Source organism: Anolis carolinensis, unplaced genomic scaffold (assembly GCF_035594765.1).
Source record: "Anolis carolinensis isolate JA03-04 unplaced genomic scaffold, rAnoCar3.1.pri scaffold_15, whole genome shotgun sequence".
NCBI classification, from domain to species: Eukaryota; Metazoa; Chordata; class Lepidosauria; order Squamata; family Dactyloidae; genus Anolis; species Anolis carolinensis.
The window spans coordinates 828,032-854,522 of NW_026943826.1; the positions used below are offsets into that span (position 1 = coordinate 828,032).

General features: G+C 45.2%; 1 protein-coding gene across 3 annotated transcripts; it reads left to right on the plus strand.

Moving 5' to 3' along the window:
• Nucleotides 1–561: 561 nt before the first annotated feature.
• ddi2 (DNA damage inducible 1 homolog 2) lies at nucleotides 562–25,803 on the plus strand. 3 transcript variants are annotated; one of them, XM_062965763.1, is made up of 10 exons: nucleotides 563–798; nucleotides 10,151–10,280; nucleotides 10,381–10,629; nucleotides 10,716–10,842; nucleotides 12,677–12,804; nucleotides 12,941–13,069; nucleotides 14,005–14,108; nucleotides 16,253–16,442; nucleotides 20,823–20,885; nucleotides 22,600–22,737. In XM_062965763.1, exons 1-9 carry the CDS (start codon nucleotides 661–663, stop codon nucleotides 20,837–20,839), a joined length of 1,212 nt encoding a protein of 403 aa, XP_062821833.1. In that variant the 5' UTR covers nucleotides 563–660; the 3' UTR covers nucleotides 20,840–20,885; nucleotides 22,600–22,737. The 3 variants fall into 3 exon arrangements, with proteins under 3 accessions (XP_062821832.1, XP_062821833.1, XP_062821831.1); XM_062965762.1 differs by lacking the exons at nucleotides 20,823–20,885; nucleotides 22,600–22,737 and adding an exon at nucleotides 17,920–18,102 and having other exon boundaries at nucleotides 562–798; XM_062965761.1 differs by lacking the exon at nucleotides 20,823–20,885 and having other exon boundaries at nucleotides 566–798; nucleotides 22,600–25,803.
• Nucleotides 25,804–26,491: the final 688 nt, after the last annotated feature.

A 26,491-nucleotide genomic window follows, 5' to 3' on the forward strand; every position in this document is an offset into this window, starting at 1 on the left:
TTCAATACGCAGTAATGCTATGTAGTAATTACTTTATTTATGAATTTAGCACCAAAATATCACGATATATTGAAAACATTGACTACAAAAATGTGTTGGATAATCCAGAACGTTGGATAAGCGAGTGTTGGATAAGTGAGAATCTACTGTATTTGCTTATCCAACGTCCTGCCGGCCTGTTTATGTTGGATAAGTGGGACTCTACTGTATATAAACTCCACTTGCCCAGTTTCCAACAGACCTCACAACCTCTGAGGATGCCTGCCGTAGAGGTGGGCGAAACGTCAGGAGAGAATGCTGCTTCTGGAAAACGCACAGCAACGCAATATATAGGATCCTGGATGGGGGTGCTATTCCTAGTCTGTCCTATCTCTGGCTGTCCTCTGTCGGGGGGGGGGGGGGGCTTGGGGTGATGCCTCCCCATCTCCAGGAAGGAGTGAGGGTCCCAGGAGTGCGCGGGGGGTCCGGACGTGCCTGCGCGTTGTCCTCCTTCCCGGGCCTCTTTGTGGGGAAGCGTCGGCGCCTGCGCGCGCGAGTCCCGCCCTCCTGTCGCAAAGCGGAAGAGGCGCGGGCTGGTGCTTTCCGGCCGCGGCGGCAGTGGCATTGCTGAGGCGCGCCTGGTGGCGGTCGGGCGGTCGGGCGTGTGTGTAGGCCTCGGCGATGCTGCTGACGGTGTTCTGCCTCCGGAGGGACCGCTCCGAGCTCACCTTCTCGCTCCAGGTGGACGCCGACTTCGAGCTGCAGAACTTCCGCGCCCTCTGCGAGCTCGAGTCCGGCATCCCCGCCTCACAGAGCCAGGTCCGCGCCCCCCCCCCCCCGCCCCCCTCAGGGAAGGCCTGGGCAAAGCGCCGTCGCCCTGGGACGCCGCTGGGAGTTCTCCAGGTTCCAGGAGCAGCATTCTCTCCTGACGTTTCGCCCACACCTGTGGCAGGCATCCTCAGAGGTTGGGAGGGCTGTTGGAAAACTAGGCCAGGGAGGTTTATGTATATATACAGTAGACTCTCACTTATCCAACATAAACAGGCCGGCAGAACGTTGGATAAGCGAATATGTTGGATAATAAGGAGGCATTAAGGAAAAGCCTATTAAACATCAAATTAGGTTAGGATTTTATAAATTAAGCACCAAAACATCATGTTATACAACAAATCTGACAGAAAAAGTAGTTCAATAGGCAGTAATGCTACGTAGTAATTACTGTATTTACAAATTTAGCACCAAAATATCACGATGTATAGAAAACATTGGCTACAAAAATGCATTGGATAATCCAGAACGTTGGATAAGTGAGACTCTATATATTATATAGATAGATAAAGATCATATCTGGATGGCCATCTGTCGGGAGGGCTTTGATTATGCCTTACTGTATGACAGGATGGGATTGGACCTGATACCCTTTGGGGCGTCTATAATAATATATCTATCATGTCATAATATCTTTGTATCCTATCTGGTTGGATGGCCATCCTTTGGGAGGGCTTTGATTGTGCCTTACTGTATGACAGGATGGGGTTGGACCTGATACCCTTTGGGGCGTCTATAATAATATATCTATCATGTCATAATATCTTTGTATCCTATCTGGTTGGATGGCCATCCTTTGGGAGGGCTTTGATTGTGCCTTACTGTATGACAGGATGGGGTTGGACCTGATACCCTTTGGGGCGTCTATAATAATATATCTATCATGTCATAATATCTTTGTATCCTATCTGGTTGGATGGCCATCCTTTGGGAGGGCTTTGATTGTGCCTTACTGTATGACAGGATGGGATTGGACCTGATACCCTTTGGGGCGTCTATAATAATATATCTGTCTTGTGTGTGTGAGTGTATATATGTGTGTGTGTATATACTGTATTGTAATTATTTTGTGTAATTTATTTAATGCTATGTAGTAATGACTGTATTTATGAACTTAGCACCAAAATATCATGATGTATTTATTTATTTTTTTATTTACAATATTTCTATTCCGCCCTTCTTTCTCACCCCGAAGGGGACTTAGGGCGGATCACATTACACATATAAGGCAAACATTCAATGCCTTAACATAGAACAGAGACAAAGACAAACACAGGCTCCGAGCTGGCCTCGAACTCATGACCTCCTGGTCAGAGTGATTCATTGCAGTGATTCATTGCAGCTGCTCTCCAGCCTGCGCCACAGCCCGAGCCTGTATTGAAAACACTCACTACAAAAATTCGTTGGATAATCCAGAATGTTGGATAAGCGAGTGTTGGATAAGTGAGACTCTACTGTAATTACTAATTTGATTTTTAATAGGCTTTTCCTTAATCTCTCCTTATTATCCAACATATTTGCTTATTTATTTATTTACAGTATTTATATCCCACCCGTCTTTCTCACCCCGAAGGGGACTCAGGGCGGATCACATTACACATATAAGGCAAACATTCAATGCCTTGACATAGAACAAAGACAAAGAAAAACACAGGCTCCGAGCTGGCCTCGAACTCATGACTTCTTGGTCAGAGTGATTTCTTGCAGCTGGCTGCTCAACAGCCTACGCCACAGCCCCTCCCCATCCAACATTCCACCGGCCCATTTACGTTGGATAAGCGAGACACTACTATAGAGTCTCACTTATCCAGAATGTTGGATAAGCGAAAACATTGGATTATAAGGAGGGATTAAGGGAAAGCCAATTAAATGTCAAATTACAGTATGATTTTACAAATTAAGTACTAAAACATCGTGCTTTACAACAAATCGACAGAAAAAGCAATTCAATACATGGTAAAGTTATGTGGTATAATATTATATTGTAATACGATATAGTACTAATAATACAATATAATAATATTAATTATATATTATATTTTACATGTAATATTACTAATAATATTACAATATATTGATACAGTACAATATAGTAATTTATTACCAGTATTGTACTATGCTAATAATATAATGTATGTAAAATTAATTTGTAAGCCACTCTGAGTCCCCTTTGGGGTAAGAAGGGTGGAATATAAATGTAGCAAATAAATAAATAAATAGTAATAATTACAGTAGAGTCTCACTTATCCAACATAAACGGGCCAGCAGAACATTGGATAAGCGAAAATGTTGGATAATAAGGAGAGATTAAGGAAAAGCCTATTAAACATCATATTAGGTTATAATTTTACAAATTAAGCACCAAAATGTCATGCTTTACAACAAATGGATAAAAAATCAGTTCAGTACATGATAATGTTATGTAATAATTACTGTATTTATGAATTTAGTACCAAAATTTTGCAATTTATTGAAAAATTGACTACAAAAACATTGACTACTAAAAGGCAAACTGCATTGGATAAGCGGAGCTTGGATAAGCGAGACTCTACTGTACTATATTTACGAATTTAGCACCAAAACATCGCAATGTATTGAAAACTGGCTACAAAAACATTGACTACTAAAAGGCAGAAGGTTGGATAAGCGAGACTCTACTGAATATATATCTCTGGGATGATGCCCTGCTTGAGGCAAGTGTGAATGTTGCCGTTTGCCACCTTGACCAGCATTGAATGGCCTTGCAGCTTCAAAGCCTGGCTGCTTCCTGCCTGGGGGAATAATAGTAATAATAATAATAATAGAACTTTATTTCTTTTCTGCCCTCTTTATCTCCCCGAAGGGTCTCAGGGCTGATTCCAACAAACAACGGCATACATCCAATGCCTTAAAAAAACCCAGATAAATATTGGCATAAAATCCCAACAAGACCCCACATAGGAATACAGCGTTAAAAACCTAACATCAAATTAAACCTAATATCAGTGAATTGAGTATAACATCAATAACTTAAACCAATATAATCAGACAGGATCAAGCAAACAAGGGTTCTTTCTCCCACCGTGGACATCATTCCACAGGTATATATACAAACCCAGCAGACCTCACAGATGTGGCTGCCACAGATGTGGGTGAAAAGTGGTGCCACAGATGTGGGTGCCAGAGATGTTGGTGAAACGTCAGGAGAGAATGCTTCTGAAACATGGCCATATAGCCCGGAAAACTCACAGCAACCCATTATAATAACTATAATGATGATTGGAGAGCCTTCGGTTTAAACTATGTTGTACTTTTGTTGTGTTGGGAAAGAAATATAATAATAATAAGAAATAATAAGAGAGGCTTCGCCTTACACCATGCTGAGCCTGTGTTGTGCTGGGAAAATAATAGTAACAGTAGTAATATTATGATAATAATAATCAGACAATCTTTGCTTTATGTTGTGCTTTTGTTGTGTTGGAAAAAATAATAATACAGTAGAGTCTCACTAATCCAAGCCTCGCTTATCCAAGCCTCTGGATAATCCAAGCCATTTTTGTAGTCAATGTTTTCAATATATCGTGATATTTTGGTGCTAAATTTGTAAATACAGTAATTACAACATAACATTACTGCATATTGAACTAATTTTTCTGTCAAATTTGTTGTATAACATGAAGTTTTGGTGCTTAATTTGTAAAATCATAACCTAATTTGATGTTTAATAGGCTTTTCCTTAATCCCTCCTTATTATCCAAGATATTCGCTTATCCAAGCTTCTGCCGGCCCGCTTAGCTTGGATAAGTGAGACTCTACTGTAGTAATATTGTAATAAATATAATAATAATTGGAGAGCTTTTAGTTTAAACTATTTTTGCCTTTGTTGTGTTTGGAAAAATTATTATTATAGAGGCTTTGTTTTTTAAAATTAATTTTTATAATTTTTTATTTTTAAAACTTATACATTCTTTAACAAATATGCAATACAGAGTTATGTATATCATAGCTCCTATGGTATTTCACTCTCTAACTATATTACATACTCATATTATTTACCTTTTGTTACCCTTCACCTAGTGCTATCCCTTCACCCCAGACCAGCCAATTACAATATTTATTTCCAAAATTCAATTGTTTCTTTTACAGGCGTTTATTCCTTCTACGTATACAAACTCTATAAATTTTTCCCATATCTTCCCAAAATCATCCTTTTTTAATAATAATAATAATAATAATAATAATAATAATAATAATAAAACTTTATTTATATACCGCCCTATCTCCCGGATGGGACTCAGGGCGGTTTACAGTAATAAAAGCAACACAAACATTACATAACAACATAATACACATTATTAAACAAAATAAAATAATACAATTATAACAATATATCACACTTACATGACCAGATCAAGGGGATGGAAACCAAAAACCCAATATATTAAAATGTATCATTTTAGGCTAGGGAAATCTTGTGCAATAGATTCAGGCTCAGAAATAACCCTCTTTTAATTTTAATATGACATGTCAATTTATCGCAATATCCCAAATCTCCTTATACCATTCTTCCAAGTCGTTTTCGACTTTAGAGGCTTCGTTTTAAACTATGTTTTGTCTTTGTTGTGTTTGGGAAAGAATAATAATAATAATAATAATAATAATAATAATAATAATAATAATTAGAAAGTCTTTGGTTTAAACTATTTTGTGCCTTTCTTGTGTTGGGAAGGAAATATAATAGCAATAATAATAATAATTGGGGGGCCTTTAGTTTATACTATGTTGTGCCTGTGTTATGTTGGATAAGAAGTACAGCTGTTGTTGTTGCTGTTGACTTGATGGGGTTGTGTGGCTCTGCCCGGCTCGGTGTGGTTTCCTCAGCTGGGTTTCGGGGATCACATCTCCCATTTGCCACTCTCTTGCTGCCAGAGATGGGAGTTGCAGTCTACTAAAACTAGCCCTGTTGGGCCTTGCCTGGATGTTTCATTATAACCAAATATTGTAGGACGATGTGTTGGGCCTTGCCTTGAGCTGTGAGGCAAGAAATAATGCTGATGAAGATGATAATAATGATTTCATTGGAGAGCAGGTTGCTCCTGACACAATTTTTTTTTACTGTATTTACGAATTTAGCACCCAAATATCATGATGTATTGAAATCATTGACTACAAAAATGCGTTGGATAATCCAGAACGTTGGATAAGCGAGTGTTGGATAAGTGCGACTCTACTGTAGTAAGAAAAACTGGGATTCCTGTGGTGGAGGACAAACAGGAAATCTGGGAGGAAATTGTCCACTTGGGTGGGTGGCAGGATGGTGTTTGTGGAGGACGTGGGCAGGGCTCTTGGACGTGTTCACAGTAGTCTCTATAATCTACAATGTCATTTAATTACTCTGATTTTATCTGCTTGGTTTTTAATGTATTTATCCATTATTTTATTTTGTGTATTGTTGGAATGTTTTAAGTTTATGTTAAATATGTTGTTGTTGTTTGGGCTTGTCCCTGTTGTGAGCCACCCCGAGATGGAGATGGGGCGGGATATAAAAATAAAGTTTATTATTATTATTATTATTATTGGAGGGGGGTGTCATGATCTCCAGTCTTTGACATCTCCAGTCGGCTGACAAAGAACAGATGCCAGCCATAAAACGGGCCAGCCATAAAACCTCAATTACCCTCTGGTATGTGAGAGCCCCTATATAAATGGGCCAACGTCAGCGACCGGAGATGTCAAAGATTGGAGATCATGACAGGGGGCCATTGGTGTCTCCTATGTAGTGGGAGCGATAGTTGTTTGTGGAACTGTAAGTGGATACCCCAGCCACACGCATTCATAGATATTTTCACTTTTATTATGTGTATAGATTACTACTACTACTACTACAGTATTTGGAACCCCAGCAACAGCACTGTGGGTTGTCTTCCCCTCCTTCTCCGCACTGAGGCTGTTTCCAGTAGAACTGGCTTGCCTGCAATCCTCTGCCCCATCCTCCTGGTTGCTCCACTCTTGGGGAGGATGTTGCCAGGAGGCGCCCCTTGCATGTGTGTGTGTCTCTCTCTCTGTCGAGGGAGGCTGGACCAAGAGGTGTCCTTGTCAAGCCTTAATTTATTTACTTTTTTCATGTCAAGAGCAACCGGAGTTGCTTCTGGAGTGAGAGAATTGGCCGTCTGCAAGGACGTTGCCCACGGGACATTGCCCAGATGTTTTGATGTGAGAGGCTTCTCTTGTTAATGTGGAATTTGTGTATTGGTAGTGTTTAAATGCAATTTGTGTCTTTCCTGGATTGCATACTGATTGCATCATCCAGAGTGTAACATAGTCTAGAAAGAGTTAATTACTAAGAAGCTGTGATGACCTTGTTGTGTGGCTGGAACTGGGGAGTGTCCAGACACAAGTGTGTGTGCATTGCTGATTGCATCAGTCCAGTTCTGTTCTGAGTTGAGTTGAGTGCTGTCTGCTGAGAAGTCAAGTCCTGTGTCCATTGTCTTCAAGTCTGTTTGTCTTTATTACTGCTTTCAGTAAAACTTGTATATAGTTTTACCATCGTCTCTGATGTCTCTTCGTGCTGCGTTCCTCTGACTCCATCCAACTGCTGCTGCGCTGCGTAAATTACTCTGACATCTCTCATGTCCCCGCATGGAGCTGGAGCTGACAGAGGGAGCTCATCCACACTCCCTGGGTGGGATTCGAACCTGGCAGCCTTCAGGTCAGCAACCCAACCTTCAAGTCACGAGGCTTTAATCCACTACGCCACCGGAGGCTCCTATTGGAAAATTGCATCTTATAGCAAAAGAATGCATATCCTGAGCACTTTTTTCCCAAAGCCTGTAAAATTAGTTCAGATGGATTTCGTATCTTTTAGAAACAAGCTCCATAAGTGTGAACCAAGATTCTCACAGTTAACCTGTGCTTGTGTCTGTATTTAATTCTTTGCCTCTACCGTGTTTCCCCGAAAATAAGACAGTGTCTGTCTCTCTCTCTCTCTCTCTCTCTCTCTCTCTCTCTCTCTCTCTATATATATATATATATATATTTTACAGTATTTATATTCCGCCCTTCTTTCTCATCCCGAAGGGGACTCAGTGCAGATCACATTACACATACAGGCAAACATTCAATGCCTTTTAACGTAGAACAAAGACAAGACAAACATAGCCTCCGAGCGGGACTCAAACTCATGACCTCCTGGTCAGAGTGTTTCATTGCAGTTAATTGCAGCTGGCTTGCTCTCCCGCCTGCGCCACAGCTCGGGCCCAATATTATTTTTTGCTCCCAAAGATGTGCTAGGTCTTATTTTTAGGGGATGTCTTTTTTTTCCATGAAGAAGAATTCACATTTATTGTTGAACAAAAAAATGAACATTTATTATATACTGTACAGTTGTCATCATAAAAACCAACATAACCAAACCAGACAAACTATGACTCCTGTCAAGAATTTCTTGTTACTACTGTATAATATAACATTTTAATATATTATTACCATTATTTCCATGTACAACTGGTATGTACATTTACCGATCCTGCAAGTTCTGGTGTTTTGTTTGGCGGGCGCCAGGCATGCTTCCAAACAAAAACTTTGCTAGGTCTTACTTTTGGGGGAGGACTTATATTTAGCAATTCAGCAAAACCTCTGCTAGGTCTAATTTTTTGGGGATGTCTTATTTTCGGGGAAACAGGGTATTTTTACTGTCAGAGCTACGTTCTAGATATTTTGCATACCACAAGGTGCTGCTTAGCACGTTTCCTGATTTCTAGTGCTATTCTATTAACTTTCTAGACTCTAGAGCAGTGATGGGCAACCTTTTGCGCTTGGTGTGTCAAAATTCACCAAAAAAAAAACCCTAGCATGACTTGGGTGGTGTGTCACTTCGAGAAAAAAACCCATATTTTCACAATATATATAGTTTAAATAACAAAAATATATAATTGTAGTATATAACTGTATTTAATAAATCAAAAACTATTTACTACCCTTATTTCCATGTACAACAATCTATGGTACCTCTTGCAGTTTCCATGCTGATTTCTCTCTATTGTAGTCTCAGTGTAGTCATGAATAATGAATAATATACAGTAGAGTCTCACCTATCCAACACTCACTTATCCAACGTTCTGGATTATCCAACACATTTTAGTAGTCAATGTTTTCAATATATTGTGATATTTAGCATTGGCATATATGGCAGGCATCCTCAGAGATGGCATAGTTGTGGGCGAAATGTCAGGAGAGAGTACTTCTGGAACATGGCCACACAGCCCGAAAGACATACAACAATCCTGTGATCCCGGCCCAAAGGGTCTCTTCCAACCCTCTTTTTTATTGTTGTTGTTGTTGTTATTAATTATTATTGCTCGGTGGCCAACTATAGTCCGGCCCTCCAACGGTCCGAAGGATTGTGAACTGGCCCCCTGTTTAAAAAGTTTGGGGACCCCTGCTCTGGAGGGATGTTGTTCTTCCTTCGGGCAGTAACATGCCCAGTTCTTTAAGACACTCCTCATAGGGATTATTTATGGTCTCCAGACTTTTGATCCTTTTAGTTGCCCTCTTCCTCTGGACACCTTCCAGCTTAGAGTCAATATTGTCTGGAGCAGGGGTCCCCAAACTTTTTAAGCAGAGGGCCGGTCCACAATCCTTCAGACTGTTGAGGGGCCGAATTATCATTTGAAAAAAAAAATACAAACAAATTCCTATGCATACTGCACATGTCTTATTTGTAGTGCAACAACAACAACAACAACGAAAGAACAATACGATATTTAAAAATGAAAACAATTTTAACCAACATAAACCTATTAGGATTTCAATGGAAAGTGTGGGCCGGCTACTGGCCAATGAAATAGTCAGGTTAATTAGGATTGTTGTTGTTGTTATTGTTGTTTGCCTTCAAGTCATGTCAGACTTTGGCCGAGCCTAAGTCTAAAATTATTTATTTATTTACTGCATTTATTTACTACATTTATATCCCACCCTTCTCACCCCGAAGGGGACTCAGAGCAGCTGTATGTACATACAATATATTATATTATTAGCATAACACAATATTAGCATTATATATTACTGTATTGAACTATACCACTATACTATTATATAATATGTAATATATAACATACAATTAATATTATTATATGGTATTACTATTAGTATTATATTGTATAACATAAGATTATTATCAATATTATATGTATATACAATATATTATATTATTAAAACTGATATAAAAATATTATATTATAAAACTGAGGGCAGGGGCCAGGTAAATGACCTTGGAGGGCCGCATCCGGCCCCCGGGCCTTAGTTTGGGGACCCCTGGTCTGGAGGGACGTTGTTCAGTAACATGCAGTGCTTGGCTCCCTTGCAGATCGTGTATGCGGAACGTCCCCTGACGGACAACCACCGTTCGCTGGCCTCCTATGGCTTGAAGGACGGGGACGTGGTGATCCTGCAGCAGGTGGAGAATGCGGAGGCGCGCCCGCCGGTGCCGTTCCCTGGTGAGACTTCCCCATCCTGCCCTGTTCTTCCCCTGCTGCTGCTGCCTTGGAGAGCCGGGCTTCTCCCTGCCTCACGGTCCCTGTTGTCTCTGGCCTCCAGGCCTGCCCAGGATAGACTTCAGCAGCATCGCCGTGCCGGGGAGCTCCTCTGCGCCGCCGCCTGCGCCTCCGCCTGCCCCTCCGCCGGCCTCCGCCTCGCAGCCGCCTCCCCCGGACCTGCCGTCCTCTCCGCAGGGGCTGGACAACCCGGCGCTCCTGCGGGACATGCTGCTGGCCAACCCCCACGAGCTCTCCCTGCTGAAGGAGCGCAACCCGCCCTTGGCCGAGGCCCTGCTCAGCGGAGACCTGGGTGAGCGCCCTCGCAGGGCCCTGGATTGGCCGGCCAGCCGCTCTCCCTCCTCGACGGCGCCAGTCATCGTCTCCTCCTTCTTTCAGAGAAATTTACGCGGGTGCTGGTCGAGCAGCAGCAGGACCGGGCGCGGCGGGAGCAGGAGAGGATCCGCCTCTTCTCCGCCGACCCCTTTGACCTGGAAGCGCAAGCCAAGATCGAGGAGGACATCAGGTAACGGGGCCGGGGGCTCAGAGTGGCATATTTTGTCAGGGGATGATGGGGTGCAGAGAGGATTCCAAAATTCATCATCCCGGTCTCACCTCCTTCTCCAGACTGTATTCCCATGCTGAGAAACAGCACTGGTCAAGAAATACTCCAGCAGGCCAAGTCCAACTGTTGATTAACTTTATTTACATAATCTATTTACAGTTGCATTTCTCGGCTTCAGAGCATAGCACTCATAGTCCATCTTCAGCGAGAGCTCAAGCCGAACACAAACAGATAAGATAAAACAACACATTCCTCTGTCCAGAGGAAGTTCCCCCAAAGGCCGGAAGTCATACCTGATAGGTCATAGCAATCACAACAGGCTGTCAGTCAAAACTAGCCTGCTGTTAACCATTTCATCACTGAAAAAATACACACTCCTGCTCATCAGCAGTAAACACTTGATTTACATTTCATACAGAATACATCCATACTCCAACATATTTGTTATAATAATAATAATCTCTAGGTGGTTGTATGTTTGGCCATGTAAAAGAAGTATTCTCTCCTGACGTTTCGCCCACATCTATGGCAGGCATCCTCAGAGGTTATGAGGCATGGAGAAACTAAGCAAGGAAGGTTCATATATACAGTAGAGTCTCACTTATGCAACATAAACGGGCCGGCAGAATGTTGAATAACCGAATATGTTGGATAATAATGAGAGATTAAGAAAAAGCCTATTAAACATCAAAATAGGTTATGATTTTACAAATTAAGCGCCAAAACATCATGTTATACAACAAATTTGACAGAAAAAGTAGTTCAAGACACAGTAATGCTATGTAGTAATTACTGTATTTATGAATTTAGCACCAAAATATCACAATATATTGAAAATATTGACTACAAAAATGCGTTGGATAATCCAGAACGTTGGATAAGTGAGACTCTATCTGTGGAAAGTCCAAGGTGAGAGAGGTTTGCCTATGCGGTCATTGGTTCCCTTGATGTATGGTAAGAACCAAGGGCAGCTAATGACTCTGAACAAAGGATGTCCCCAGGCAGGAAGAAGCCAGGAGATGAAGCTTTTCAATGCTAATTAAGGTAATTAACTACAATATTCACACTGGCCTCCAACCGACAAAGAGTTCTTCTCTCACTCTGGACTTTCCACAGATACATATAAACTTTCCTTGCTTAGTTTCTCCATACACCTCACAACCTCTGAGGATGCCTCCCATAGATGTGGGTGAAACATCAGGAGAGAATACTTCTGGAACACATGGCCATACGTTTACGTTGGATAAGCGAGACTCTACTGTAGTAGTAGTTTTTTGGTGTCAGGACTACTACTACTAGTAGTAATATGATGATGATGATAAAGATTTGTATTTATTACTTGCCTGTCCTCAAGGGAAGGCACAACATAGTTAAATACATTTGTACAAATCACATATAAAAACATGTTTAAATGCAACCGTATATTAAAACGTGCACATATTAAAATGCCTGAGACAAAACTTTAAACACCATAAGTACACACATATCTCTCTCTGGCAGGCGTGGGCAAACTTCAGCCCTCCAGGTGTTTTGGACTTCAACTCCCACAATTCCTAACAGCCCGTAAATGTTTTGTCCTCATCTTTTTGCGGCTCAAGGCAGGGCGCAACAGGGTTATTTGTCTGAACCTGCGGTCGCTTTGGACAGGCTTTTTTATTAGATTGTTTTGGCCTTGGTTATATCTGTAAGCCGCCCCGAGTCCCTCTGGGGAGATGGTGGCGGGGTACAAAAATAAAATTATTATTATTATTATTATTATTATTATTATTATTATTATTATTATTATTGGTTGCAGGCAGCAGAACATCGAGGAGAACATGACCATCGCCATGGAGGAGGCCCCGGAGAGCTTTGGCCAAGTGGTGATGCTGTACATCAACTGCAAGGTCAACGGCCACCCCGTCAAGGCCTTCGTGGACTCAGGTGGGCCCTCCCTGGTGGGGTGTGTCAGGGGTCTCAGTGGAAGAGGTGGGGGTGTTATAATGGGGAAGAGGAACCCCTTCTTCCTCCTCCTCCTCCTCCTCCTCTTGTCCATCAACTCTTTTGCTTCTTCTTCCAGGGGCGCAGATGACCATCATGAGCCAAGCCTGTGCGGAGCGGTGCAACATCATGCGGCTGGTGGACCGGCGGTGGGCCGGCATCGCCAAAGGGGTGGGCACCCAGAAGATCATTGGCCGGGTGCACCTGGGTGAGTGGCCCCCTGGGTGGCCATCTGCAAGGGAGCCAAGCATGGCGTGTCCTTGCCTGTAGGCAGATGCAGGGAACGCCGTGGATGGAGTGTGCCTGGATTTCAGGAAGGCAACCGGTCCAAAGTGGGCTAGGCAAAAATATGGCTAAGTGGGTCTGGAACTGGTTAAGGGAACAAACCCAGAGGGTGCTTCTCCCCAAGACTTCCTCTTCTTCATCCTGGAAAGAAGTCACGAGTGGAGTGCCATCAGCAGGGCCCCATTCTGTTCCACCAGAAAAAGCACCAAGGCACACGCTGGTAGATTCCAACAGGTTTTATTGTACCGAATACCAGAACCTTCTCTTTGGCCCATTTATATAGGGGCTCTCACATACTAGAGGGTAATTGAGGTTTTATGGCTGGCCCGTCCAAGACACACGCTGGTAGATTCCAACAGGTTTTATTGTACAGAATACCAGAACCTTCTCTGTGGCCCATTTATATAGGGGCTCTCACATACCAGAGGGTAATTGAGGTTTTATGGCTGGCCCATCCAAGACACACGCTGGTAGATTCCAACAGGTTTTATTGTACAGAATACTAGAACCTTCTCTTTGGCCCATTTATATGGGGGCTCTCACATACCAGAGGGTAATTGAGGTTTTATGGCTGGCCCGTCCAAGACACACGCTGATAGATTCCAACAGGTTTTATTGTACCAAATACCAGAACCTTCTCTTTGGCCCATTTATATAGGGGCTCTCACATACCAGAGGGTAATTGAGGTTTTATGGCTGGCCCGTTTTATGGCTGGCATCTGTTCTTTGTCAGCCGACCGGAGATCATGACAGATGGCCCCCGGGGTCTCTTCCAACTCTAGGATCTATGGTTCTAGGTGGGAGGGGCTTCCGGCAGTTAACGCCTCTCCTGTCTCTCCTTTCCGCCTCCTCCTTCAGCTCAGGTGCAGATCGAAGGGGACTTCCTGCCCTGTTCCTTCTCCATCCTGGAGGAGCAGCCCATGGACATGCTGCTGGGGCTCGACATGCTCAAGAGGCACCAGGTGAGAGCAGCCGTGGGTCGGGCAGGCGGGTTTCTGAGAAGCTGAGCTTCAACTAAGAAAGCCCAGGCGGAAGGGGGTGGGCTGCAGCCCCTGCCTTTGCAAAGGCAGCCGGGACTCGGGTCGGTCTCCCTTTGGGCCCACTGGGAGTCTGTGGGAGCCTCATCGAGGAGGAAGCCAACTTGATACCATCCAGCAGGCAAGGAAAGAGTTTACTTGATTTTTTATTTTCCTGTTCCATTTTGTTTTATCTATATATATAAAAGAGTGATGGCATCATGGCGACCCACAAAACAACAAAACTACAGGCCCTCCAACCTCGAAATTTGACAACACAACCCATCATCCACGCCTCTAGGTTGATACAACAAAAAGAAAAGAAAAATAAAGTCCTAATTAGAGAGAGAGGAATAATTGCTTTTATCCAATTGCTGCCAGTTAGAAAGCTAAGCTCCTCCAACTTGGTCTCCTAGCAACCCAATAAAAAATAATAAAAAACACTAAAAAAAATTAATACAATAAAATACTATAACAACAGAAAATAACTAAAAATAATACAAGAAAATAATAAAATATAATAAATAAAAATATAACTTACAATAAAATTAATTAAAAAATGCAAATAAAGTCAAATAAAAATTGCACAACAATTTTTAACCAATACCACCACCACTTTGCCACAGCTAGTAATAATAATAATAAAAACAACAACAACTAGCTGTGCCCGGCCACGTGTTGCTGTGGCATCATCCTAAGTGGGTTTTTGTTTGTGGAGGCAAGTATGAATGTTTATTTATTTATTTCAATTATTTATACCCCGCCCTTCTCACCCGAGGGGACTCAGGGCGGCTTACAAGTGGCAGTTGATGCCGTTACACCGTTATACAATGAAATAAAACGTTAAAACAGTTAAAATCGTCATAAAATATACAAAGTTTAAAACAATGCAAAGTGCAAATGTTGTAATTAGTCATCTTGATTAGCATTGATTGGGCATGCAGCTTCAAAGCGTGGTTTTTTCCTCCCTGGGGGAATCCTTTGCTGGGAGGTGTTAGCTGGCTTTGGTTATTTCCTGTCTGGAATACCCTTATTTTCAGAGTGTTGTTCTTTATTTACTTTCCAGATCGTAGAGTTTTTTAGTGCTGGCTGACAGGTTTTATTCATTTTGATGGTTCCCAGGAACCTAATAATAATAATAATAATAATAATAATAATAATAATAATAATAATGGTAATAATAATGACTCTGAGGGGGAATCCTTTGCTGGGAGGTGTTAGCTGGCTTTGGTTATTTCCTGTCTAGAATATCCTTATTTTCAGTGTTGTTCCTTATTTACTCTCCAGATTGTAGAGTTTTTTTAATGCTGGTTGACAGGTTTTATTCATTTTGATGGTTCCCAGGAACCTAATAATAATAATAATAATAATAATGGTAATAATGATGACTCTGAGGGGGAATCCTTTGCTGGGAGGTGTTAGCTGGCTTTGGTTATTTCCTGTCTGGAATACCCTTATTTTCAGAGTGTTGTTCTTTATTTACTTTCCAGATTGTAGAGTTTTTTTTAATGCAGGCTGACAGGTTTTATTCATTTTGATGGTTCTCAGGAACCTAATAATAATAATAATAATAATAATAATAATAATAATAATTTTGTGATTTTGTGATACGAACTCCAGCATGTCTATCTTGTTTGCTGTGTCATAATAAAATAATAATAATAATAATAATAATAATAATAATAATAATGGTAATAATAATGATTCTGAGGGGGAATCTTTTGCTGGGAGGTGTTAGCTGGCTCTGGTTGTTTCTTGTCTGGAATATGTCTACTTTGGCCACACGATGTGGCGTAGTTCGTTGTTATGGAAAATAATGTAATGGGTAGCAGCTTGTATTTGAAACTGCAAGGCTGTTCAGTGCTATTCAAGGTGGGCAACGGAGGATCCCCGTAGGTAGGAAGGAACCATGCAAGTATGGTTTATGTATCTGTGAAATAATGTCCAGGGTGGGGGAGAGAAGAATTGTGAAAAAGCTCTCCCTGGCCACTGCCGAAACCTGGGGTAACCCCATCCAAGAGCAGGGTATAAATATAATAAATAAAATAAATAAATATATTTCCTGAACGTCTTCCCTCCTTTCTCTTCAGTGCTCCATAGACCTGAAGAAAAACGTCCTGGTGATCGGCACCACGGGCTCGCAGACCACCTTCCTCCCGGAGGGGGAGCTCCCGGAGTGTGCCCGCCTGGCTTACGGGGCCGGCCGGGAGGAGGTGCGGCCGGAGGAGATCGCGGACCATGAGCTGGCGGAGGCCCTGCAGAAGTCCGTGGAGGAAGCAGGTACCAAGGGCAGGGGGCAGGCAGCGCTCGCAGGGTCTCGGGGAGGAACCCCCCACGCTTTGGGGGTGCCCGGGATGCTGGTGTGTCTGTCTTCAAGGGGGAGGGCGGTCAGGAGGAACTGGCAAAACTCAGACAGACAGAAAGAAAGAAGGGGGCTCTTTTTCTTAGAAGGCAACCCGCGGTCCATTGGCCGCACACAGTTTTGTATTGTAACCTTTGAGGCTTGGCTCTTGTAAGGAATATACAGTAGAGTCTCGGTTATCTGGCCACGTTTCGTCCCTCCTGGTGGGTGCCCGGCACTTGGAGAGGCCTGCTGTATTCTAATGTATTCTCTCCTGATGTTTCGCCCACATCTATGGCAGGCATCCTCAGAGGTTGTGAGGCATGGATAAACTAGGCCAGGAAGGTAAATATATATCTGTGGAGAGTCCAGGGTGTGAGAAGAGTCCTTTGTCAGTTGGAAGCCAGCGCTAATGTATTCTCTCCTGATGTTTCGCCCACATCTATGGCAGGCATCCTCAGAGGTTGTGAGACATGGATAAACTAGGCAAGGAAGGTAAATATATATCTGTGGAGAGTCCAGGGTGTGACAAGAGTCCTTTGTCAGTTGGAAGCCAGTGCTAATGTTTCAGTTAATCACCCTAATTAGCATTGGAAAGGTTTGTCTCTGAGGGGCATCCTTTGTTCAGAGTCATTAGCCGTCCCTGGAGCTCCTGCCCTCAAAGTGTTGCTTCCCATCTGCAGTTCTGATTTTAGAGTTTTTTAATACTGGTAGTCAGATTGTGTTCATTTGTGTAAAGATATATCTGTGGAGAGTCCAGGGTGTGACAAGAGTCCTTTGTCAGTTGGAAGCCAGCGCTAATGTTTCAGTTAATCACCCTAATTAGCATTGGAAAGGTTTTTGTCTCTTGCCTGGGGGGCATCCTTTGTTCAGAGTCATTAGCCGTCCCTGGAGCTCCTCTGCCCTCAGACTGTTGCTTCCCATCCACTGTTCTGATTTTTGAGTTTTTTAATACTGGTAGCCAGATTGTGTTCATTTGTGTAAATATATATCGTGGAGAGTCCAGGGTGTGAGAAGAGTTCTTTGTAAGTTGGAAGCCAGCACTAATGTTTCAGTTAATCACCCTAATTAGCATTGGAAAGGTTTGTCTCTTGCCTGGAGGGTCATTAGCCGTCCCTGGGTCTCCTCTGCCCTCAGAGTGTTGCTTCCCATCTGCAGTTTTTGAGTTTTTTAATCTGGTGGCCAGATTGTGTTCATTTTCATGTTGAAGTTGTCCACATGCTTGTGGATTTCAATGGCAGTGTAGATCCAGCCTCAGCCAGAGCCGGTGCTGCAAGTGGCACCTGCCTCTGTGGCTGCAGGTAAGGACCATGCACACCTGGCAAGGCAAGTCAGGGCTCATTCTCGGCCACTCGCCGTACACGACGTGAGCACGGCTGAGCCTTATCCCAACTTCCTCCCTGTTGGAAACGCTAGCGCCGGCCGGAGCCAGACCTCAGGAAGAGAAGAGGGCACGGGCGAGAGAGCGCCGTGCGTCTGCCGTGTCCTCCGCCCTTCGCAGGGCCGCCTGCCTCCTCTTGTAGACGTGCCTGTGAACCACGTGGAGCGCCAAGGAGACCCTGTTGCACGCTTCTTCTGACATTAAAGCATTTGAACAGATAGAGCTCAGGTGTGAGTTTTGTTCAGACCCCTCTCCCTGCCCTCGGCACGTAATGTTGGGCGAGTGGGCTTATTAACAAAAGATCCTCCACAGAGTAACTTATTAGCAGCAGCATGACCAGCACCAGTAGCCAAAACTCATAAAAAGAACAGAAAATCGCAGACCAATGTTCTCTCTTCCTTTGGAGGCTTTTCTTGGTAGCAAAATAATATGGTTGCACTGTTTACAAAAAAAAGGTTTCCATAACACAAGTAAAGTTCTTTATGCTTCCTTCTTTGCTTCCACGCTGAGCTTCTTTCTCATGCAGATAAACAGCTTCGCTCTCAGAGCCTCCTCTCAGACCGAACTTACACAGGAGCTTCAAACAGTAGCTTTACACACAGCAGCCTTGATATACTGGAGCTTCTCACACAAGGCCTTCAACTTGGGGCTTCTCTCACCGAAGCTTCTCACATGAGGCTTCTCTCACTGAGGCCTTCTCATACTGAGGCTTCTCTCAAACTGAGGCCTTCTCACACTGAGGCTTCTCTCACACTGAGGCTTTCTCACACTGAGGCCTTCTCACACTGAGGCTTCTCTCACACTGAGGCCTTCTCACACTGAGACTTCTCTCACACTGATGCCTTCTCACATGGAGGCTTCTCTCACACTGAGGCTTCTCTCACACTGAGGCTTTCTCACACTGAGGCTTCTCTCACACTGAGGCCTTCTCACACTGAGGCTTCTCTCACACTGAGGCTTTCTCACACTGAGGCCTTCTCACACTGAGGCTTCTCTCACACTGAGGCCTTCTCACACTGAGGCTTCTCTCACACTGATGCCTTCTCACATGGAGGCTTCTCTCACACTGAGGCTTTTCTCACACTGAGGCTTTCTCATACTGAGGCTTCTCTCACACTGAGGCCTTCTCACACTGAGGCTTCTCTCACAGTGAGACCTTCTCACACTGAGGCTTCTCCCACACAGAGGCTTCTCATACACAGAAGCTTCTCCCACACTAAGGCTTCTCACACTGAGGCTTTCTCATACTGAGGCTTCTCTCACAGGGAGACCTTCTCACAGTGAGGCTTCTCACACACTGAGGCTTCTCTCACACTGAGGCTTCTCACACTGAGGCTTCTATCACAGTGAGACCTTCTCACACTGAGGCTTCTCTCACACTGAAGCTTCTCTCAAACTGATGCTTCTCTCACACTGAGGCTTTTCTCACACTGAGGCTTCTCTCACACTGAGGCTTTCTAAGCTACAGGCACACCTGCCTACATTGAACTGCAGCTTTTGCTGAGTCACTGCACCCATTCAACCCTTTTTTGATTACACTCCTGTAATAAAAATACCTAGTGAATTTTCAGTATTTCTGATGTAAGGCTTAGCCTTGGACTGTGCCCTTCTAAGGCCGAGGAGATCCGTAGCATGTGCATGCCTTTGGGGTGCCCAGACTGCCTACGGAAAAGAGAGCAAGAGAACCGCTGCTGAACTGGCTTCCCAATTCCCACGACTAGCCTCCTACGCCCTGGGTTTTGTTTTTTGTAGCAGGTTATGGAAATGCAGCGAAAAACATGGAGCTGCCTGCATGTTTGGGCCTGTTCAAGTCAGAAAGAGCACAGAGCAAGGAGAGAGGCTTCAAGAGAGACAGACAGACAGACAGACAGACTGCCGCAAAGTCATGAGGGAGGCGCAGAGGAGAGCTTGAGCAACACAAAGGCAGGACAGAGAGGAGACAGAGAGGCCATGCCTATGTTGTCAGAGTAATTGCAGCGCAGCAGTAGTTGGATGGAATCAGTGGAACACAGAACGAAGAGACATCCAGAGACTTTGGTAAAACTATATACAAGTTTTACTGTAAGCAGTAATAATCAAGACAAACAGACTTGCAGACGAACACAGGACTTGACTTTCACTCTAGGCAGACAGAACGCAACTCAGAACAGAACAGAACAGAACTGATGCAATCAGTAAAGCATACACACTTGTGTCTGGATACTCCCCAGTTCCAGCCAGACATCAAGGTCATCACAGCTTCCGAGTAATTTAACTCTTTCCAGACTATGTTACACTCTGGATGATGCAATCAGTATGCAATACAGGCAAGACACAAATTTCATTTAAGCACTACCTATACACAAATCCCACATTAACATATCCAGAACAGTTCGTATTTAGCGAGTGAACGAGCCAATAGCCTGAAGGTTCTTGGCCCACCCATTCAGTCTCCTTCCGTGTTCAAAACTTAAGAAGTGCTGTAGAAAGAAGGCAGAGAAAATATTAAGAAGAGACGTAGAAAGCAGGCCGAGAACAGCGGAGAGAATATTTCGAGGAGCCGTAGGCAGAGAGCGGCAGAGAAAATCTCAATAAGACACGTAGAAAGCGGGGCGAGAATATTTAGAGGAGCCCTAGACAGAAGTCAGAGAGCGGCAGAGAAAGCCAGCAATAGTTGAGAACCGCAGAAAGCAAGGAATCCTGTCCATCCAGATCGAAACTCAGAGAGCAGCCGCTTTGTGAGTCCACCATCCCATAGCCTTCCAGGATGACCAGGATAGCGACAGATACTTTGCAAGCAAGGAATGCTAGAACCCGAGAGCGGGACGAGACCACGTGAAGTGCAGAAAGCGCAGGAAGGACGGTGTGGCGGGCAGGTGGGCGACGGCGAACCCGGATCTGCATGCGTGTGCTGTGTGCGCTAACCCCGTTTGGTGTGTTTGTCTCCTAATCCGAACAGAGCGCCAGAAGCCTTGATGCATGTCAATGGGGCGTGCTGCCGCCGGAGTGGGCCACCGACCAGGTATGGCAGGGACTTTGTTGAGACACACAATGCATTTTACCGGCTAATTTTGCCTCTTTCTGGGATCTTTGACTCTGAACTGTCACCGCGTTGCGTCTTCCTGGCTTTTCTCAAGGCAGGAATCCGAAGCCAAGAACAGCCGCCTGGATGAGTCCTATAAAGCCAAGACAAGCGGCGTGCGATAATGCCGCTAGCATGCTTTGCAGGTTTGGTTTGAGCTAACAGTCTGGCCAGATGCTCAGCAGAAATCTATTTCTATAGAGGCCTTGAAAGGCAGTGTTAGCCTTGATGGAAAGGTCTCTCAAAGCCCTTCCACACAGCTATATAAGGCAAATAATCCACAATGTCTGCTTTGAACTGGATTATGGGACCAGGTTGTAGCCAGCTGCAAGAAATCATTACTGACCAAGAGGTCATGAGTTCGAACCCAGCCCGCGTCGGAGTGAGCTCCCGACCATTTAATAGTCTAGCTCGCTGTTGACCTATGCAGAGCTTTTTCTATTTCTGCCCCTGCCTTATGGAATGCCTTGCCGCCCCATATGAGAGCCATGCGTGAGTTGGGGCCTTTTACCCTCGCACTCAAGACCTGGCTCTTTACTAGAGCTTTTAATCTATTTTAATTTTATCAATATTTGTATGTATGTATTTTTATCCTTTACAATTTTATCTTGTAAATTGCCTAGAGCATTGTGGATGGAGGGCGATTAATAAGTAATTAAATGATGATGATGATGATGATGATGATGATGAAAGACAGTTGCATCTGTCAAGTAGGAAATATAGGTACCGCTTTATGTGGGGAGGCTAATTTAACTAATTTACGTAACCATAAAAAAAATAAGGAAGTACTCGATCAAGGACGCGGAGTCACAAGTGGTTGGTGAAACGGCTGCAAATCGAGCATACCCTCATGAAGCCAGAAGCTGGAAAATGTTAAATGCCTCTGTGTCTGCCTATATGTCGTATGTCTAACAATGGCATTGAATGTTTGCCATGTATGTGTGCATTGGGATCCGCCCTGAGTCCCCTTCGGGGTGAATAAATATCTGAGTCCACACTGCCATATTTATTTATTTGTTTATTTACAGTGTTGATATTCAACCCTTCTCACCCCAAAGGGGGAGCAGGGGGAGCTCCCGCTGTTAGCCCCAGCTTCTGCCAAGCTAGCAGTTCAAAAACATGCAAACGTGAGTAGATCAATAGGTACCGCTCTGGTGGCTATGGCCACATGACCTTGGAGGTATCTGTGGGCAACGCCGGCTCTTCGGCTAAGAAATGGAGATGAGCACCAACCCTCTGGACTTAATATCAGAGGGAAAACTTTACCTTTGCCTTGAAAAACCTCCCTGCTTAAGCGGTGCCTAACTTCTCTACTCGCAGCTCTTTTCAAACGGCTTAGGCAGACAGTGAGCTGGGCTGAAGGTCAGGTGCTCACCCCGACCCAGGCTTCGAACGGCCAACCTTTCGGACGGTAGAGATCTATTGCTCCGGGTGATGAGCCAGCTGTGCTAACGTCCAGTTCATTGTGTGGAAGGGACCTGAGTGTTATGTCCAGACTGGTTTAAATGGACCCTTGTATCTCTTGCTCTGGGAAACTGGGAAATCAGTATATTTAGAGTCTGTCCTTGAAGCACGTTGGGCAGAAGTGAAATATTTCTCCAGTGCAATCCCAGCCTCACGCCTTTCTCTCTTTTTCTCCCTTTTCTGTGCACAGAGAATAGTGACCAAGGAACTACCTCACTAGAAATGCCACCGACGTCCGACGGATTCAAACGTCCAGAGCTTGGTCCAAAAGCCAACAGCCCTCGAAGCCGAATACTTGACCGTTCCGCCTCTGCTCCGGCCTCCGTTTTCTCTCGCGGGAGCGGCCGGGCTCCTGAGGATTCCCTTCCCGAATGTCCAGAAACTCTCGCAAGCGAGGAGCTCTTTCCGCCTCCGCCGCCGCTGTTGTTTCCTGACGCCGTTGCTTCTGCCGATGCTGCTCTGGATGGGAAAGACGGAGCAGAACCCGAGCCTATTCCTTCCCAAACCACGTCCGGACCGCCGGCTCCTTCCTCCGGTCAGCAAGAGGACACTCTTCGTCCTCCCGTCAAAGGAGGAGGAAGGAGCTTGTCCAACCCACGAGCGAAAGACATGGATCCGGTGCACGAGCTTCACTCATGCACCGAAGTGTTTCCAGATGCCGCCCCACTGCTTTTTAAGGAAGAGTCACAAAAGATCCTTCTTTCTGCGGGAAGGGGGGACACGGAAGGAGAGGCGGGAATTTCCTTTCCGGAGGGACGGAACCGGGCAGGCGACGACTCCATGGAGGTCGACCACCCCAAAGCCGCCTCGTCGGGCGATGCGAACCTCCCAATGGAGGTGGAGCTGCCCAAGCCAGGCTCTCCTCCTCCTCCTCCTCAGAACGACCCTGCGCCCGAGGATCCGTGCGTGTCTCTTTCCCACGCCTTAAAGGAGCTCCACCAGCTCTTGGTGGTCAGCTCCAAGCATGAAGCCGTTGCGGAGGAACATCGAAGCATCTCTTTTCCTGGACACGTTAAGTCCTTTGTGGATGAGGCAAGAGAGGCGCAGTGGATGGGCGAGAGCCGTGAGAAGGAAGCTGTAGCTGAGTCCTTTGAATATGAAATAGAGAGCGTGGAAGTGACGAAAGTACAGCAGTTGGATGAGGGCCATGAGAAGGAACCTGTAGCTGAGTCCTTTGCATACAAAATAGAGAGCGTTGAGGTGAAAGAGGTGCAGCGGTTGGGTGAGAACAGTGAAACGGAAGCTTTACTCGAGTCTTTTGCGGGCGCCGTGGAGAGCCTTGGGGCGAGGGAAGTGCAGCGGATGGACGAGAGCCGTGAGAAGGAAACTGCAGTCGAATCCTTTGTATACGAAATAGAAAGTGTTGAGATGAGGAAAGTGCAGCAGTTGGACGAGGGCCATGAGAAGGAAGCTCCACTCGAATCCTTGGCGTATGAAATGGAGAGCGTTGAGGTGGAAGAGGTGCAGCAATTGGACGAGAGCCATGAGAAGGAAGTTGTAGTCGAGTCCTTTGCATACGAAATGGAGAGCGTTGAGGTGAGGAAAGTGCAGCCGTTGGACGAGGGCCGTGAGAAAGAAGCTCCACTCGAATCCTTGGCGTACGAAATGGAGAGCGTTGAGGTGGAAGAGGCGCACAGGTCGGCTGAGAAGGAAGCTCTCATTGCCCGAGAATCGTCAACAACTTTGGAGCAGCTTTGCGGGGCTGAAAGGTGTGCATCGCCACCCCGTCTTTTAGCTCCTGAAGCTCCGGAGGCTCAGAAGGCACCTCAAAGTCTCCCTGGCTCTTTCCCGGGCGGAACGGGACCCCACTTGCCCTCCGGCGACAACTTCCAGAGCTCTCCTGATGCGGCGCCGTTGCCTCCCCCGTCGCCTCCCGTTCCCGGCGTTGACCAGATCGTCAGGGCCGGCTTCACGGCCCAAGAAGCCGGCGAGGCCTTGGCGCAGGCGGACGGGAACGCGGACCTGGCCCTCCTCCTCCTCCTGGCCAAGAACATTGTGGTCCCCACGTAGCCTCCGCCCCATCCCGTCCCCCGTCTTGTCCCGAACTCCGTGCATCGAGGCTCCGCGCTTAAGACGGACGAGCCATTCGCCGGAAACGGGTCGTTCATTTTTCCACCCGCCTGATTTCCCTTTGGAAGAAAAATCGCCGGTATTGTATCAACTCCGTCGCTTTTTAATTATTAACAATTATTATGATTATGGCGAGGAATAGAGAGTTTTTTTATTTAAAATACTTGGCTTTTAGCACGGAATGTGAGGCGGGGAATGGAAAAAGCAAGCTCTCTCTTGTCGGGGAGATGACGCACAGCAGATCGCAGCAAATAAGTCGAGGAAGCAGAGTTCTATCGTTCTAGGAAGGAAGCAATAACCCGGGATTTGCTGTGTAATAATAGTCTAGAAGCACCACCCTGGTTTTCTGGAGTCCCTCCGAGGAAATTTGTGGCCTCGACAAGGATCGCTGCTCAAATGGGAATTTCTGTCGGGAAACCGACGCAACACGGCATGGTCCGCCTGCTTTCTCGCCGTTTCTGCGTTTAGAGCCGACTGTCAAACTGCACAACTCACAGCCTGGTCTTGGACGGATCTTGAAATCACCCCATTTTGGGAGCCTTTCCTTTCCTGCAAATGTTTGGAATATCCTGGGAATGTCGCTTTGTCTCGGGGCCGGTGGTGCTGAAGATCTCCCACTGACTCTTCTGGCATGACTTGTTCCGCGAGGCTCTCAAACAGGCGAAAGCCGACTCGTCAGCCCGAGCCTCTGCCTCGACCCTCCGGCGGCCTCTTGGCCTCATCCTGACCCGACGACCGACTCGGCTGCGAAGCGGATTTCCCGGAGACGCGCAGAGTTGACGCAGGGACGCAAACCCTGTACGAACCCGGTCGGGTTCCTCAGAGGTCATTCCGGGATCCCGTTAAGTTCCTCCAGCTCTGTGGCCGGCTCTGCTCAGAGGGAAAGGCTTTGCGAAACAACGAACCCGAGATCCTCGCCCGTCGTTTGAAACCCAAGCCAAGTCTTTCGGCGTCGGATCGCGGTCGAAGGACCGCGATCCGACGCCGAAAGACTTGGCTTGGGTTTCAAGCGACGGGCGAGGATCTCGGGTTCGTTGTTTCGCAAAGCCTTTCCCTCGGAACAGAGCTCAACCTCCCTCCCGCCCTTCCTTTCTTCCCCGAATCGTAATCATTGAAGGGAGTCACAGCCTCTCAGGAATCTCCCCGTCGTTTTGCTTCGATGACGCCCTTCTCGGCTCGGACCCGTCCGGGACCCTTCCTCCCCCCTCGTTCTTGCTCCTTGCAGCCCATGTTTGACCCTTGGGGTTGTTGCTTCTCGATAGGGAAAACAACAACAAAGATGTGTAAACATTTTGGAAAAAAAATAAAATACCCATTTCGCAGAGCGGAGGTGTGGTCAATGGCTTTGCATGCGCGTTTCAGGGGTCCGTGGGTGCGCCAGATGCCGCATAATAATAGTCTATGTTACCAGCCCTGGCCTGGAAAGGAAGAAAGAGAAAGGATGGATTTTTCCATCTGGGATGGAACTAATTATTATTATTATTATTATATTCTGCCCTATCTCCCCAAGCAGACTCCGGGCAGATCACAGTACACATACACCGCAAACGAGATATATTTGCTAGATTTCGTGTCAAAATCACAAGTTGAACACTTCCCAAGCATTTAGGACCGTGTGATGTATTATTATTATTATTATTATTATTATTATTGACACAAAGACGTAGTATGACACAGCAAACGAGATCTATATGCTGGATTTCGTGTCACAAAATCACAAGTCAAACACTTCCCAAGTATCTAGGATTCTGTGATTTATTAATAATAATAATAATAATAATAATAATAATAATAATCACAGCATCCTAGATACTTGGGAAGTGTTTGACTTGTGATTATTATTATTGACACAAAGACATAGTATGACACAGCAATCGAGATGCATATGCTGGATTTCGTATCAAAAAATCACAACTCGAACACTTCCCAAGTGTCTAGGACTCTGTGATGTATTTTCAGATGATGCGCGCAGATCCCAGTTGGGTGGCCTTCTGCAGTTGACAGATCGTAAT

Bases quoted from the DNA above. Each gene is read 5' to 3' on its own strand.
- ddi2 (XM_062965761.1), top strand. From the start codon at position 661: ATGCTGCTGACGGTGTTCTGCCTCCGGAGGGACCGCTCCGAGCTCACC. The intron at 10,281-10,380 runs GTGAGACTTCCC...TCTGGCCTCCAG, and splicing joins CCCGCCGGTGCCGTTCCCTG to GCCTGCCCAGGATAGACTTC. The intron at 10,843-12,676 runs GTAACGGGGCCG...TATTGGTTGCAG, and splicing joins AAGATCGAGGAGGACATCAG to GCAGCAGAACATCGAGGAGA.